Source organism: Phallusia mammillata, chromosome 3 (genome assembly GCF_965637545.1).
Source record: "Phallusia mammillata chromosome 3, kaPhaMamm4.hap1.1, whole genome shotgun sequence".
Classification (NCBI taxonomy): Eukaryota; Metazoa; Chordata; class Ascidiacea; order Phlebobranchia; family Ascidiidae; genus Phallusia; species Phallusia mammillata.
Genome location: NC_137254.1, coordinates 22902539 through 22920018, shown reverse-complemented (window position 1 = coordinate 22920018; position 17480 = coordinate 22902539). Strand labels below are relative to the sequence as shown.

At 38.9% G+C, this 17480-nt stretch overlaps 2 protein-coding genes across 2 annotated transcripts; one reads left to right on the top strand and one right to left on the bottom strand.

The window, feature by feature from the left end:
- Positions 1–1793: 1793 nt before the first annotated feature.
- Positions 1794–9213, bottom strand: LOC145219177 (uncharacterized). The gene is made up of 10 exons (XM_080086565.1): positions 9148–9213; positions 8877–8975; positions 7261–7407; positions 6691–6840; positions 6400–6436; positions 6275–6326; positions 5963–6022; positions 5012–5187; positions 3017–3190; positions 1794–2244 (listed from the first exon to the last, which is right to left on the bottom strand). Exons 1-10 carry the CDS (start codon positions 9180–9182, stop codon positions 2149–2151), a joined length of 1026 nt encoding a protein of 341 aa, XP_079942691.1. The 5' UTR covers positions 9183–9213; the 3' UTR covers positions 1794–2148.
- A 2743-nt stretch (positions 9214–11956) lies between these two features.
- LOC145220157 (uncharacterized) lies at positions 11957–15025 on the top strand. Its single transcript, XM_080087438.1, has 5 exons — positions 11957–12380; positions 12540–12622; positions 12869–13018; positions 14254–14311; positions 14382–15025. The coding sequence occupies exons 1-5, from the start codon at positions 11978–11980 to the stop codon at positions 14954–14956; spliced, it is 1269 nt and encodes a 422-aa protein (XP_079943564.1). The 5' UTR covers positions 11957–11977; the 3' UTR covers positions 14957–15025.
- The last annotated feature ends 2455 nt before the right edge of the window (positions 15026–17480 follow it).

Sequence of the window (17480 nt, the reverse complement as noted above, 5' to 3'; positions counted from 1 at the left end):
GCCGAAACATCCCTCTTTGATTTAAAATTTGACTGCGGGCCACTTGTGGCACCCGCCGATGAAACCATTGTGCATTTCTTTTTGCATTCATTACTGATCAACTACAGGTCAAACAAAACCAACCATCATTGTCGTTGATTATTCAATTGTTGCGTCACAAAGAATCTAAACACTAATTGCAATGTGTGACTCTGGTATTGGAAAATACATCAGCTATGCCAAACGGAAAAGGGCTTTTGAAACCGATTAGTCCAGCGAAAAACGTCCGACGCGGCTCAAAAAATTCAGCAATGAACCAGTTGCCTAGGAAAAACGAAGTGAGTAGCATCAAAAAAGAAGATCCACAAGATGGGGCTAAGGAGACGATTGTCGACGATGAATCTGATACCAAGGCAGTGGTTGAAAAACAGGCTTCAACAGTTGTTGAAAAACAGGAGTAAGTTTTGTTGTCACATTTACAAATCAATGAGTCCTTGAACAAGTCAGGGGACCAGGCCTACATGCAAAAGTACAAGCCCGAATCCCGACCCAAACCCGATATTTTTTCTATAAGTCTACAAAGTTACAGTTATACCAAGGTAAAATGACGACCCAAATCTGGCCGAGTGTAATGTTAGGCCCTATTGAGCCTGTATTATTTACTTTTCTGCTTGAACCCATAGAGATCCGGTCCGGCTTGCAGGTGTGGTACAAACGCAAGTCTACTAACATCGTCTTTTCCCAGTTTGCATCGAAGTTTTCATTGCTCATGCACGCAATATGATTAGCTAATTTAATAGCGTACGAACCTCTGATAAATCTGTTGTAACCGAATACACAAAACGTAGATCTGAACCTGGTACGAGCGGCATTGGAAAAACAGCTGAAAAGGAAAGCAATGAGCCAGCTTCTCCAAGTGCGCCGAAAAAAAGTCTGTGGAAGACCATGAAAGCCTCGACGGTGGCCGCTTCCGCAGATGGAAAAGCGGAACCAGAAAGCCCAAAAGCCACGTTAAAGTCTGTTGCGCAACGAGTCAATAGACAAATCAAGGCTATGACTTTGATAAAACAATGGACCCAAATGACCTCACACAGTCAATTCTCTAACAATCAGGAGCATTTAAATTACCTAAGAAACGTTGCAAAGCATGCGACCATCGATTTACCCGACCCTTTGATAGCTACTGTACGAGAGGAGGTATATCCCATACTGCAGGTAAATGCTTTTAGTTTGGTTTGTACTGGAAGTGAAATAGGGATTTTAAAACGTACAAATCTGCGCTAGTGCAGAAATCGTCCTGAGCATTTAAAAAAGGGCACGGATTTCGTAAAGCTAACACTGAAAGAAATACACTAAATTTTATATTTAAACACAAATGGGTTCTAACTTTTTTCCGAAATTACATTTTTGGATTGATATAGATAACATTAGCACTGCCCAAATCAGACAAGTGTTTTGCATGACCTAACTATACCCTATTGCTATGTGTAGGCTATTGGGTACTTGCGCACGTTTCTATATTTCGATGATTTAGGACACGTTGAAGCAGTATAAGATGGAACTGGGTGCAAATCATCACCTAACGCAGGAAATGCAGAAAACCATCAATCGGATGAAGGATGAAATGAGTTGTACGTCGACTCGCGAAACGAGAAGAGACACTAATATCTTCAGGCGGCTTTCCACTGTATTTACTGAGTGACACCTCTAAAATGTCTGTCAAAATGTGCCAGTTGCCTTTTCAACTTGTGCAATGCACTTTAAGTCTTTGATTTGGCGCCTGGGTTACAATACTCATAAGAAACACTCGAAAGCATTGTGCGTTGCGGTGATTTATTGAAAAAAAAAATATTCACACGTACAAGAGCTCAAAACAGGCCCGAACATTTGTTACAAAATCCAAAAATTTGCCAAGAAAAGGTTTAACTATGACTTAAGAATGTCTGGTTAAGACACGATTTTGCCCGGTATTTGAAAATCCGAAGCCCGACCAGACATACAGCTTCGGCACTCACCTCAATTCGATTTGAACATAAACAACTTTTTTCAAACAAAAAAGATCGTCCTACGGCCGTTTATTTCTCGGCCGTTTTGTAAGACTTGTGGGTCCTAAAAACGCCCCCATGCAGATCACGTGATGTAGCAAGTAACCAATGAAATTCAGCCACGTCATACTGCAACTCGTGGATTTTCAAGGAATTTTTCACGCAAGCGTCTCAGTTTATCTTGCCACCGTTGTTGGAGTTCCTCACTTGATGCAAGAAGCTGCAAAAGCAAGAGATCTGTGTTTTAAACGCAATACCAAAATTGATGTCAATTCAATACTGAATCAAAATGCTCACTTGTCTACCAAATACTTGAGAAAGATAAAAGCCTACCCTATAAATTCCCGTTTAAACAGAAGAAGAGGTTCGTGTAATACAGTGGTTCCCAAACTTTTTCATATTTTTTGCAAAACCTTCGAAGGGACCCTTCGCCATTATTTCGAGGGCTCGCGGTCCTTAAGCCTAAATGTGTATTTCACACAAACGAAAGTTAATTGCAGGATTTTAGCTAGTTGTGCAAAATTGCGCATAACAATCATCCAAAGACAGCATGTGACATCACAAACAGGACAAAAACATTACGATTGTGCGCGAACAATTGCATTTTTTGATAGTTGTCATTCAATAAAGGCAATTGTTTAGCAATGGAGACAGTCGATTCTCAGTTCTACTTTGATTTAAACTGATTTAGTGGCATAAATTGACGCCAAATAAGATTATAGAATTACTTCAACCGCTTCGCGGTCCCCCCAAAATTGCCTCACGGACCCCTAAAGGACCGCGGACCCCAGTTTGGGAACCGCTGGTGTAATACATAGCACAGCAGTGTGCTATTTTCGTTATCCTTTTTACGATATACAACTTGAATGGCGTCACTGCTAACATGACGTTGCGTTCGCAGCGCTAGCAGAAAAAAATGTCCATGGACACATGTATGCAATTGTGTTCAATGTCAAAAATTGACAGATAAAATAAACAACAAAACAATGTACCGCGTCTCCAACTAGAGTTTCGGGATCTCTGCGACTGAATTCGATTCGTCGTTTCGCTTTTAATAAAGCTTCATCGTCTGCTTTTTTCTTGCGCTGAACCGCTTCGTCCATAGATATCATACTGCTGTGACCAAATATGGCAAGCTCATGGGTGCTTTCACGCTCCATAAAGCTCTGTAAATTGGCATGACATTAGTAATGTACCCGACGCAGTGGTAAAAATATATCTATCGTGAAAAATATGTATTACAGCCAAATCAGATTCCAAAACATACAACACTAACGTTTTATCTACATATTTCAACTAAGCCTGTGTTGTCCAATGTCTTACTGATTTTTAAGCGGGCCCAAAATTGGGTCCCAAACCTAGAAGTACAAGCCCACAACGTGGCCCTTTTATGAAGAACAGGAAATAGATCTGAAAGTTACATTTACCTAGGTAAAATAACAACACAAATAGGTTTAAAGTCAGTCCCGAATAACTAACCTTATTTAAACTGAAGTCAGAACCAGACCCCCAAAAGCGAGGTATAACTCCAAATGAAACAATGTTCATGTTCTGTAAACATTTTGTGTATGGGGGCAAACTTTTAAACGTGGCGTGTAGGTATAACTAAGAAGTCCGCCCACCTATGTAAACTATTACCAGCAGCTAAAAAAACATCAAATAGAACGAATAGGTCGCAACCTTTGTAATCCATTGTGCTGGGTGTGTACAGATTTAAAAATCCTTATACATTCAAAAAAAATAGTGTGCGTTGATATTATTAGGTACTTTTTATGTCAATTGCAATGAAAGTACTGAGGGATTGACACGCGCTAGGAAAATTTTTTCACAATGGTCTTGCCAGAAGGGAACTGTAAAAACTGTCGCTGTTTTTGATCAAGCGATAGGCGTCCTTGATCCAATTTCAAAGCCATTTTGGCCCGGTGGGGCAGGTGACAGCCAAGTCTACATCACCAAGCCAACCGCATCTCAATTTTGGAACGAAAAAGTTGACAAGTCCTATGTGCAGTTATGGAGGAATGGGATTTGCAAGCTTGCGCAGTCAAAGTTTAATTGAAAAGTTTCCAGAAAATGCTAGCTCGATGTATAAAGCGAACAAGCAAAAGCCATCATGCTGAATTGGTCGGCTACGACGGTTTTCGGTATATTAGTTGCGTGGCGTTTTGTTTTCAAGGTAAACGTAGACATTTAACGTGCCAAGAAATCAATCGAGGCAAACTTTAGGTGGCAGTACAGGGTTTTCCATTTAGTGCGGATCCATATAGCGTATTATATGGAAAGGAAAATCACGGCCAAATATTGGTTAGTCCCGATGAAAAACAAGCCACGGCTCGCTATGCCAGAAATTGACGTTTTCTTCGTGTCATAGTTGGAGCCAAAAGACCATTTCTCTATTCTGCCATGATAGAGCGACATCAATAAATTGCCACGCTGATGTTTTTCCACCAAAGAAACTGTTTAATACTTAAGCCCCACCAGAGCTCAACGAACAGAGAATTTGACAAAGCAAAATATATCTTTTCAAAAAAAAAAATTGAAGTGAATTTTGGCATACATGAGTAAAAGTATCACCTTTGAGAAAGACATTACTTTATAACATAACTTACAAAACAAAACTGCAAACTGCTTCAAGCAAAGGCACAACATTTTACAATTTATTTAAGTTACGTGACTCTAAAAGGAAATATTTGTAACTTTACTGGTTAGATTTGTGTTTGGTAACAAGTTGTCCTGGTTAGATTATGTTTGGTAACAAATGAAATAAAAGTTGACTTCTAGCTTTGTCATAGCACATCCGCATTATGCCATAAAGACAAAAAACAATTTATCACAGTTGCATTCTCAAAACAAAATATTTCGCGGCACAATATATTATGACAAAGTGATTAAAAAACACAAACACGCCTGAAATTGATGCCTAAACCCAAAATGATAAGCCCGGCCCCAACTACAAGACTGAACACACAAGGCACTTTTAGAAACCCTACCGTTTTAGTCGCGTCCGCTTTTCTATTGCTTTCTGCTAGTGCCAATTTTTTCTTCAGTTTGACCGATGATTTAAAATGCGTTGGCATGAAACCGCTTTCATCAGCCTCGTCATCCGAATCGGCGATCGCTTCTATCGCTTTCAGCCGGTCGATCTGCTCCCTTGTGTCCACTACATCTAATGCGAAGAAATTTATTAAAACAAAGAGTATCGAACATAATCCCCTTACATAAGCAGTTGCTGCCAGATATAATATAAAAACGAGTATTATCTTCCAGCAGTTTTATTATAAACGACGGACGTTTTGAATTTCGATTTCTTCCTTTATTCAACTTCTTGTCAACATATTTTTCCTACGTGGCCCAAAAACGTTTTGTAAAATTCTTATGGCCCACTATTTTACATTAGCGTGGCAAGGTTTCTTTGATTTAAGTTTGGCGTGACTCGTGACTTGACACTGTTTTCATAGAGATTTACTCCATCATACATTTTAGTAGGAATATGCTGTTAAATAACACAACAAAAAGTGTCTTATTTATAAATTTAAATAATGCAAATAATATAACCATGGCAAACTATTGAAACAGAGGTTTGCTCGATCCCTAGCTGTGTTCTAGACGGCGAAACTATCTTGTGCTTTGGATTCAGTTTTTGCGTAAATTTTTTTGCCTTGAGATCAAATCCATTCAGATGGCATATAACTAAAACTTGTCATACTATTTTAATAGTATATTTGCTATTCCTGAACTACTCTTAAAGTCCATGTCTTTTCTACCTTAAATTTTGTGCTTAACAATAACAATCAAAAACAGTGTTATAGCATCTAAAAGCAAAAAGAAAATCTGACTAAAAGAACATGCAGTCTTGAAATCATGTTATGTCCAGCATTATATTCTGTTTTCCCCACTATGTACTATGGACAGCCATAAGCAGTGAGTCAACAGTTACTAACCTTCTTTCTTCAGTCTTTGCTCTTCTTCAATTGCTTCCTCATCTTTGGCAGAGGACTCAACTGGAAAGAAAGGTGACAAACATGAACGTTGGGAAACTATTTTTGTTTACAAATAGGCCCCTAATCTAACTGATGATGGCCTGAGCATTTGCTTGAATAATATAGCATGTCGCTTTTTCTATGTAGGCCGTTATATTCGTCATTACACACACAAAAAAGTTGTTTTTAGACCACAGGTGTCCTAAGCATCCAAAGTTGATTTTTTGTTTAAAATATATAAAAGATCACAAGGTGTGCACAGTTGGAGCTTACCGGCAGCGTTAAGTGCTTTCTGAATTCGAATCTTGCTCTGTTCAGCCGGAGTCTGTTGGTTGACAAAAACAAAATGGCTGTAAGTGGTAGCAAATAACAAGTGTACAATGGATTTTTTTTCTTACCATTTTAGAAAACCCTGGGACAATGTCCATCACATCCCTAAAACACAAAAACGAAACAAAATTGTAAAATGTTTTGAACTTGCCTTGTTGCCGAATAATTGGCATTAGCTTTTTTTCATATAAATTGGATTTTTGTAAAACATTTGGTGTTCATTCAGCCTTGAAAACAGAGCAGCGCCTACATATTTCTTTAACTGTATTATTGTAAGTTTCAAACGTACCAAGTTAAGCATGTAAATAGGTCTAGTTCTGAACTAAAAAAAGTGTAAAGGAAAAATTTTACAAACTTACTTTAGTGTTCCAGTTCTGACGCCAAGAACTGCATCAACATGTTTCTTTCTTCGAACAACTGGACTTCGTGAGCGGTCACGTGAGGCCCGTTTCTTTGTTCTGCTTGAGCGGTCTTTGCTCCGAGAACGGGAACGTTTGCGAGTACTATGCCTGTCACGAAACGGATCAACTATTTTCGTGCTTCCAGTGCAGGAATTATAACAGTTGAGGTTCCGAAAAGCCAAATCTTGGCTTGGGGATAAATAGATTAATTCCAGCACATTCAATTTTATTTTGATTTCTGCATGAAATATTAGCCCGGGTATAAAGTATGATCATTTTTTACCCTCTTCCTTAATTGTGCCTTTACTTTGTCGCGATTTGTAACGTCTTGGTGTTGTGCAGGTTCTCCGGCAAGGTGAATGCTGTAGCGCAACTGTGCCGCTACAATTTGTTTTACGGAATGAACTCAACTTATTTTTGGTAAAAACTTAAGCTTAAGAATCCTTGCACACATACCTACAGTTGCACAAAACTATGGCAAAACGTGGCGACCACAAATTGAAATACAAAACCGACAGCAAACTTTACCTGTCTCTTGAACTTGAGCGCGACCTTGAACGTCTGGAGGATCGGTCCGAGCGACGATATTTGTCACTTGACCTTGATCTCTTCTTTCTTGACGGACTCTCACCCCTGCTTCTGTCCGAACTTCTGCTTCTGCTTCGCGAATTGCGTCTGGTAAAGAAAACTATTAAACACCGGTGCCACTTGGCCACCATAGTTGTTTATGTGAGGCTGAAAACAAACCCGAGATGTAAAATCTGTTTCGTAAATCTGAAGAAAATATGAGTACTATGGACAAGCCATGAAAAATGTAGTGTTCCTTGCTGCAAAGGTTTAATAAAATATAAAACGGCGTTTTGCATGGTTTCAAAATGGACTCTGTAAAGCACAAAGGCGCTTTTTTCTATTGCACAAACAAAAGTGCAAATAATGAGATTGGACTGGTACTGGTGCTTACAGAATAGGTTATTCCAGTCTGTTTACGTTCAAATGCTACATTCTCCGCCCAATTTGATTTAAGTTGATTTCACGAAGTTTTGTGAAATTTTGTGAACAATTAGAATTTTGCATGTGTTGAAGCTGCTTAATCCAGGTTGACATAACTGGTGTTTTGTTCAGCCCCAAAGTTTTTACATCTACTCTTGTCACAACGCCCAGGGCTGGACACAGATTAATCAGTGGTCTAGCTGACATTGCGTTGTGACAGCGGGGTTTGGCATCTTGATGATCCCCTGACTGGCGACATTTGATAAAGTTACCCGCCGAGTGGAGCATTCATATTCAAGGCATTGATGTAGTGTGCTCCAATGCCCAATCAGTTGATAAGACTTTCAACGAACAAGGACACATTGGGAATATATTTTTGGTCTCGAACGTCAAGGAAACTGCCAATAACGATGGACGCTTGCTGATGGTTAGTCATCTGAAAACTGGAACGTGTCGCAAAATTTGCTTTGAATCTATTGCAACTTATTTTAGTTTTTAAAGGGGAAATAATCCATGTCTTGGCACGGTTACTGAGTAATTTTTTTGGTACATCTAAACTAAAGAAACCTATTTTAAAAACGAAGGTGTTGTTTTACATCTAGTTTCATCACCTGAAATATGGCGACCACACAATAACTGGCAATAAAGTTTCCCAAGTAATAAAATAAACAATTGGCTACATTCGAAAAAAATCCAATAAAATATCACAGAGTTGACTAACATCGCGTGTATATTTGTTAAACGTCATTTGATGCATGAGAAACATGAAGTTGTGATTTTAAAAGCAAAAACAAATTTGGAAACAGCGAGTTCAGAGGGACAACTGTACTCAATCATTGCAAAAACCGTTGCTTAAAAAAGCTTGTGTAACCAGCTCTGTGGTGTACTGTGATTTCATCAAAAATCACCAAACACTTTCCAAAACACTAATAAAGCATGTGCGTTTTCCGACTGTTTGGGTAAATATTCTAAATTTCACCTATTAGCGGTTATAGCACATATTAAAACTATGTTGTTAACCATCATAATTCAGTAACATCGTTGTCACGCAATGTGAGAGATGGCCATGATAGATACATTTGTATCTCAGCTCGAGTCAGCTACATTTGGTAACAATATTAGAAATCGATAAATGTCAAGCTTTGTTCGCCCACCTTCTTGATGACGATGATTTACTGGATCGATGCGAGTAACTTGGACTTCTGCTCCGCGAGCGCTTTCTGCTTCTTTTCTTCTTTTTCTTTTTTGATTCCCTACACCAAAATGCTGATTTTAAACTAAGGTACAATAAACAACAAGATGGTGATTATAAACATTGGGTATGTGGTCATTTTTAAAGGAACTGTAGAAAACTTGAATTGTTTGTAACGGTAAATTTTGTTGGTGTTATTGATATACTCGGAAATGATTAAATATAAGACTGACCTGCGCTCCGAATCTGAACTGGAATGTCGACCCATCTTAAACAGAATTTATTTTAAATCAAATACATATGCTGTAAAACATAACAGATAGTAATGTTAAAACACACAATTGTAAAAAACAAAAAATAAATTTATGCCAAAATAGTCTTGTTTTGCTAAAAAAAACTTGTCAATTGCTTTTCATTGAATCGAAATTTGACGTTTTCAAAAAGCAAAAACAAACCAAGTGTTCCAAATGTTACTGGTCAATTTAAAACACCAAAAAAATATACCGTGTAGAAGATAAGCTACAGTGGCAAGGGATAATTTGGCACAACCCGCATGAATACGTCATGCAAAACCAAGAAACTTTAATCGAATGTTGCGGCAGTGACGTAACCTCTATACTTTGAATAGAATCAGATCGACGACCCTCCAAAGTGGTTCCAAATCAACATTCAGACTCAATCAGATTTGAACGAAATTCCTCAGATACCTTTACGCTGTCATTTAATTAATCGACCCCCATTGCGTTCGCTTCCAAACCAAATTAATAGAGACACTTAGCCGAGGCTGTCACGCTAATCCACTTAAACGACTCAGGTAATCCGACTCTGAGAAAACCAGGTTTTCGCCAAGAATCTGGAAACAGATTGCGACTTGTGGTTGGGTTGCGTGCGGTGCGGTCGTCAGTTTTTATTGGCTTCGACTCATTTTGCATTTGCGCAGGTTCAAGTGATGCAAATTGTGCCGTGGTCAATTCTAATTCGATCTCCGGTGTTTGTACACCTTCGAAGCAACGCATTACACAATTTAGGCAATCACACTTCGATAGGGATGTGTCCTACACTCAATCACCGTCCACATAATCTTGCAAGTCATTCTCTTGTACAGCGAGATCGGAAATGCCTAGAAAGGTAGATAAAAGGAAAAAATATGACGTGAATATGAATGGAAAGAAAGACGTCGCATTTTCTTTCATAAAAAAAACGACAAAAAATACAAATTTTTACATTACTAAATGTTTTGTCTATCTCATCAATAAAGTTGCAATGTTTAAAACATTTGACTGCACAAATACCTTTTAAGTTATACCCAAGGAAGCAACGCATTAGAACTATTCGCACCCCCAAAAAACGCTTAGTCGAGTTTAAAAAAAAAGATTGCAAAGTTTGATTGTGCAAATGATGCCATTGCAATTCTGGTCAATGCATAGCCGATGACTGTAATAAATTCAGCTATAATTCAGCCTGACAAGTCGTGCGAGAGGTGACCGATTCGATAACGTGCGTCGTCTTACTCTGCGTTCCAGATCTAAATGCGACGCGAGTTTGCGAGAAGTGACCTGACCCAACAAATTACAATGCCGTGATCATCCATTTGAAAGCATCGTAAAAAATGACAACCCCAATTTGTCATTACACTGCTAAGTGCAGACAGTTTAATAACTAGAGTCAAACTGTTATTTCTGATGTATAGCGAAAAATACGGAATATGTGCATGTGGTGGAAATTTCTAGAACTCAGAAACATGTTGATGCTAACGAATAGCACGTGTGGTATCATTAACCAGTAAATCCACATTTTCGTGAAAAAATGGTGTGAAACAATACCGAAAATTTGGTTAAAAGCAAAGACGATGTCCAGCTACGAATACGAGTGCATGGCATATTTTTATTGTGTTTTAGTCGTTTCAACAAATTTGGAGTTACGAAATTATGCATTACTGACCGTAAAAAGGTCGAACTACACTAAACCAAATCATATGGTCAGGAAAACATTTGAAAACCTGTAAACTACCAACAGAAATTTCACAGATTCTGAAAAAAGAAGTTTTTGATTCTTGTATGGCTCTTTCACAATCAAAGTGTTATGAGAAATGTGGCGTTACAAAATGACAAATTAGTTTGTCCACTTTTAATATACAGCAGGGCGACAAAAGAGTGTCGATCATTTGCCCAATTGCAGTCACATTATGAGGAGTTATTACGGGTCCCGTAAGGAACAATTCATCACCAGAATGTGCAAATATATGGATTGCAGCCGTCGATGCATTATGAGTTATGATGTTCCCATTACGTTTGTCATCGCAGAAATGGCAATGATCTGCCCAATGAGACGTCACATGAGCGCAGCGCAAAAATCCGGACAGGGATCCCTCGGGAAACGCCGCGCAGCAAAAACGGAGATTGAAGGTGACAAAATGTGTCTACGGATGGGAGGCTGTGTGTCTATACCCGAGGAGCTTTGCTGGTCCATCGGGGATATTTAATTACTAACGAATAGGGAAAGCAGCGTAATCTATTATGCTCGACACGCGCTAAAACTTGCGTTCAATCAGATAACACTGACTTGGGCAAATCGATGGCAGATCGGCAAATGCGCGGCGCATGAATCAAAGAATCATCTTGGCAGACGCGACTTCGTATGTTTTCGTTTGGTAATAGACCGCCGAATATGCCCAGGAATTTCAACAGGGAAAAAAATGTACATCGATACCGTAAAGGTCTAATAAGCAGACACTGACTGCATAACAGGTCAATTGGCGTTTACTTGGCAACGAGCTGACTGTGGAAGGCCTACAAAAAATTATGAGGAAAACGAAAAATTAAGATTATTTAGTTAGGTTTTTTTTTAAATCGTTCAGTAGGCTTTTTGGTAGCTCGCAAGTGGAAAAGCTGATCAAAACACAAATAAATATCCGATAAATCAGTTCAAAGCCGCCGAATTTTGTTCGCGTGGCAACAAATCTTTAAACAAATACCTTTCAATAAAACTGTGTAAATCAGTGGTAAAAATGCCTTTTGCGTTTTATGTCATTTCATAGCATCGTGGAATTTAATTAAATAGAAAATGGACAAGGTTCAAAAAACTGTAGAAGTTGACGCCAGAGTTGCAGAGGAGATTGAAGGTGGCAGCATCAAGCCGCGAGTAGCCACCATTTTGCCTTTCTCAGTGGAGGCAATAGTGAGAAAAAGAAAATTGGCGGCCGGAACAAAGAGAAGTTACTCTCCCAGCGATGATGATGAGGCAAAATACGATGTTCGAAACACTGCACATCCTCTTAACCTGTTGGAACAAGAAATGTGCCGCACTCTTGACGAAAAACAACGCACCAAAAGCGTTGAGTCTTCAGGCGATGAGGTTTCTACTAATTTGAATAACTCTGATAGGCAAAGCAATGCTGAGGACATTCTGGACATCTCGACTACAAGGAATTGTTCCATAGAAAGTGGATCGAGTACTGAAACTTTTGGTAAGACAAAATCTAAACTTTAAACAACAAATAAGGTGTATGTGTACAAATCAAATTCGAACCAAATTTTGATTTGTTGGGAGTTTTTAACTAACCGAAGCGACGCAGTCCTATATTGATTATGAAGCGTGGTAAATTAAACCTAGGTTATTTTGATAGCAAATGATGTCTCCAACAAAGAACAACACAGCGACAATTTGTTGGATCCTATGGACCCCTTTGGCTCTTCGGACGATGGAAAGGTTCGTTTGATTAAATTTATTGTACCGAAAAACCGAAAAGGGGCCATTTCATTGGTAAATCGACAGAACGAAAACCCTTATTTCAATTGGCAATGCCGCAAACACAATTATCTGTTAATTATGTCAGATGTCAAAACGATGCTTGAACTGCAAATCTTACTTTACCACTGCAAATTGTTCAACCAAACCTATAATTAATACGCGGTTAAAAAGCTGATTCATACACAAAACAACATACTTGTGCAGATGGGAAACAAACAGCGTAGAAGTCGTACCAACTTTACCATGGAGCAACTGAACGAACTGGAACAACTATTTGAGGAAACTCACTACCCTGATGCGTTTATGCGAGAAGAGCTTAGTAAACGTCTTTGTCTTTCCGAGGGGCGTGTACAGGTAAAAAAAAACATAGGTGTTTCTCAAACTTTTTTTTCACGAGAGTACACGTTTAAACCGACCAAACCTTCAGAGCGCACCACTAACATGAACTCAAATTGAAAGGATCATATCATATAATTTAACTTTTGCGTTATTTTTGGATGCGCCTGTCCTTCTTTAGGCGCACGGTCTGATAACCACTGATGACATTTAGCGTAAACTCCACACTATACAAACTGTCGCGTTTTTTTCGCAAGCCGCAATAGTACCTAGGTCAAATAATGTTGAACACAATAGGTTATAACTTGACTCGTTGTTATTTTAAACAAATTTTATGTTCTGTCATCCCTTTCGCGTTACTTTTTTACAAAAAACTAAAAAAATGTTAAAAATGATATTTTAGGCTTGAATCGCTGGGACATAGCAAAAATTGACCACGCTTTAACCACGTGACCACGGTTGTCATATCAACCTGTCTTTATGCGGGGGTTGGCGCTTGTAGCAGCTTGCGCGTTGAAATCGGTTAGTTGGGCAAAGGACAGTGGCGCTCCGCACCGGGAACAAAATGTCACCATCAAGACCGCTAAAAGTCTTAAGGCCAATTGTCAGGGTCCATGGTGTGTAATTGGGGCCCAAAGGCGTCGTATGAATATCAAGCATAAGATCTTATCCAAACCAGAACGTGACAGTCAAAGGGGTGAGTACAAAAAGGGTTTGCTGTGCACGTCAGAAATCGACATGCAAATAATGCGGACATGAGTGTTAATGTCATAATCAATAACCACTTGACCGTACACAAAACCCATGTCGAATTGATAGTAATGAAAATGTTATAAGAGTCTCCACACTTGTGCGTTGGCCGATTGGGAGACCGCACGTCTTCCCAGTGCGCTTAAGAGTATAGGAACGCTAAAACTGACGTCCTTTATAGCGCTTACCGCAGTAATAGTCTCACTGCTCTCTAGAAGCAAAACTTTGCGTGGGAACTAGGTAAAGTCAAAATGTATTTTGGTAATATTGAACTAATGGTTTTTGACCGTCTCGTTTGGGCAAGTTGTAGATAGTTTTTCGAAACTCTATGACTTTTGAACGTCGTGTTTTACACCGGTTCAACAGACCTAGATCAGATGTGTTTTGTGAGTTCCATAAACCAACACGGCAAATGCGAAACAAAAGTTAATATTTTTGCATTTTACCTGTTATTACGTAATCGGCCAAAATCGAGTTTAAAGTAACCAAAGCTTTTCAAACAGGTCTGGTTTCAAAATCGACGAGCAAAATGTAGAAAACAAGAAAGTCAACTTCAGAAAGGTAAAGTCAATTTGCGAAAAGTAACCAGTGCCCCAAAACAGAACTTATATATTAACCAAGTTTTTAACAGGAATTTTACTCTCTGGTGGCGGAATGGAAATTCCTGGATGTCGAGTGGCACCTTACATAAACATTGGCTCCATAGCCGGACAATTCAATAAACAGCAACACACAACAGTTAAACCAAGTATCATGGCTTCAACCTTCTTTGGAAAACACATTCCTATTCCAGCTACCAGGGCGGAGCTACCTCCATCAGCTTATCACAGCGCTTTAGGGCAATATACACAAAGCTCCAATGTTGAAAACCTGCTTCTTAACCAATGGCATTTGGCATCACTTGTTGGTTCTGCGCAATGGCGCCACATTACTCAGCTTCTTCCCATGCTGCCTCACAATAGTTACCCTCTACCATTTTGTGCACCGACGTGGCCAACACTGCCACCACCCGCAAGTAGTTCATCGTTCACACCGGCCACTAATGTCACTAGAGTTCACTGTATGCCGTCCAGTGAAGAATGGGGGCGGCTGCTGTGTGCATCAAAAATGGATGCAGCCAGAATGTCACAGGGCGATCAACTTGCAAACAATTTGGCAGCGCTTCCTCGATACCTTGCGACAAGAAAAGAAGTTCAACCAAGATAATTTCGCAAGCACCAAATTTCTAATGTAATAAATCACTTTCGTTTGCCTTGTTATCAAACACGACCTTAATAAACGAAACCTCAATGTGTTTGGAAAAGTTATTTCACGCAAAGGCAAGGAATGTAAATTAACGAATTATTTAACTTCGCTAATATAATGGTTGGCATTTTGCAACATCTGCAAACAGACACTCAGATTACCTCAGGGTTGTGCGTCAGCAAAACAGCCGAACTAGAGCGTTAAAGGGGTATGCGCTGGTTTAGTCACGCGTTTAAGTGACTCATTACATTATAAATCTAAAGACGTATGTACAAATCATCGCAAAGGAATAAACAAGAACACAACTCAATACTATAGCCTTTGTTGCAACACCCTTGCAAAGCTGACACAAAACAAAATTGAATGGTAGAGCAACAAATGTTCAATTCAACATACTATATACTGTCACAGAAATAATTTATGTATACATTGTCAATATTAAATAGCCTTACTTGCGTCTAAAAAAGGTTTGTATTTAGACTTTTATATTGCCTGAGAGATTGTGATGGGGATTAGTTTCGAAAAATGGCTGGGTTTCAAAGAACAATATCCAGGCTTAAAACAGAAGTAATTTTGTTACATCAAAGTACAACAGAGCGTTCCATAGCCGCTTTCCAGGCGTTATGACAAATGCAATCCCACACACGCACATTTCCTATGATGACATGATGCTAAATTCATTTAAACTGCAAACTTACGTGCTAAGTGATTTTTGCATTTTCATGCTAATACAAAACTAGGTATAGCACCATTTAAGATAAAACAAAACAAAACAGTGTGGCTCAACAGGTGGTACTAGACACCGCATAATAAATTATATATCCTACATTCGGGAATATTGTTTAAAATAGGATTTTTAAGAGTAAATTACATACCCTCAACCCAATCCGTGCGCAAAAATATAATTTTTGCAAGGAGTATATTTGTGTTTAATGAACCTGCTTACCATGGCAACAAGTGGTGTCTAATACTACTGAAGCTTGACAACCTGTTCCGGTTTAAAGCAAGTTTGTTTTATTGTGGCAAAAACTAGTTTCATCATACTGGGAAAACATTGTTACCACGAAAGTTCAATTAAAAAAAGAGTATTTTCTTTGCAGATGGTTTCAAAAACACGTTAAGCAAAAAGAACCAACAGTTTCGATCTCAACGGTCAGAACAATAGATTGGCCCTTCACGCCATTCATTGAAAGCATGATTCATCCGTTGTAAGTCATATAAACTCGTGTTACGTCGTATCCCACTATCCTGTGGCGCCGCAACGTAACTTGTTTATTAACCAAAGATTAATTCTGAATCACCTAAAAAAATCAAACTCCACACGGAAACCGCTTTCCTCTACACACACAACAAACTACGTCAGTCACAAGAGTATGGTTTTGCAAATTACACAAACATTTTCAGGAGGGTTCTCTAGCTTAAGGGTTCTGTATTGTCAATTATAGATAAAAAGCTGGAGTGTTTTACGCTAGAGAATCGTATGTTTTTGAAAAAATATGTTTCTGGAAAGTAGTACGCTTAGCCTGTTGTTATGTATTCTGTAAATAAGAAGCCAAACTACTGGCAACAATACCGATCGTTTTGTTGGCCGATGTTGCTATTCTGAGGTAACAGTAGGGTCTATTTATTCTTAAAGCTAAAAATGTTTCGGTATTCGTCCTGAAACATGAAACATACGTCTGTATGGTATAACTCGCCAGATAGGTGGAAAGGCGTTTGTCGATTTTCCCGTCGTAACTTATAGCCTACTGCGTTTTAAGTGTGTGCTTCTTATTAAACGACGTTTAGCTGATTTTGGCCAGACACCTTACAGCACATGTCCCAAAGGTATGGTACTACCTATACCAACTCTGTCATGATGCTTTGCTTATTACAACGCTATTTGCATTGTTGTGTTTATTTGGGAAAAACTAAGATAACCAAAACTGTAATGCTAAACCGAACGTCTGTATGGAGGACAGTCAAAGTGTTTGCATTTAAATGTAGACGTTTATTTTTGTCCAGAAACTATTACACCCATTTTGCAAAGAAGGGCAGTTTGTTAACTTCAGCATTAAAACGGGGTAAAATTGCTATCACGTTGTAGAATGAATACACATAAGTAGGTAATGTACGCGCGTTCTATTTCCAATCTGAACGAATTAGAACAATTTGGCATACGCACCTAGTGAAAGTGACTAATAGTGCGTCACGCCCTACCTCTATCTACTACTGGAACGCTGCTATTTAAAATACAAGTCTTGCGACCCAAGAAAGCCAAGATGACGTCTTCGTATGACGCTACTACATCCGCGTTTTCACTTAACGACACAAGCACTGATGAAGTTGCCACACTTGCTGCAAGAGACCCTACTGAAGGCGCTACCACTGAGGGCACTACAGGTACGGCTTTCAAAACTCTGTTTGCTGACTTTAGGGGACTTTATGTCACAGCAAAGTATTAAGAAAGGTAGAAATAAAAGTTACACTGCGTTTAGTAATAGTT

Excerpts from the sequence above, each read along its gene's own strand:
- LOC145220157 (XM_080087438.1), top strand. The coding sequence starts at position 11,978 with ATGGACAAGGTTCAAAAAACTGTAGAAGTTGACGCCAGAGTTGCAGAG. Across the intron at positions 12,381-12,539 it reads ATCGAGTACTGAAACTTTTG|CAAATGATGTCTCCAACAAA; the intron begins GTAAGACAAAAT and ends TTATTTTGATAG. Across the intron at positions 14,312-14,381 it reads AGAAAGTCAACTTCAGAAAG|GAATTTTACTCTCTGGTGGC; the intron begins GTAAAGTCAATT and ends AGTTTTTAACAG.
- LOC145219177 (XM_080086565.1), bottom strand. The coding sequence starts at position 9,182 with ATGGGTCGACATTCCAGTTCAGATTCGGAGCGCAG. Across the intron at positions 8,976-9,147 it reads AGTTCAGATTCGGAGCGCAG|GGAATCAAAAAAGAAAAAGA; the intron begins GTCAGTCTTATA and ends ATTTTGGTGTAG. Across the intron at positions 3,191-5,011 it reads AAGCGGACGCGACTAAAACG|AGCTTTATGGAGCGTGAAAG; the intron begins GTAGGGTTTCTA and ends GCCAATTTACAG.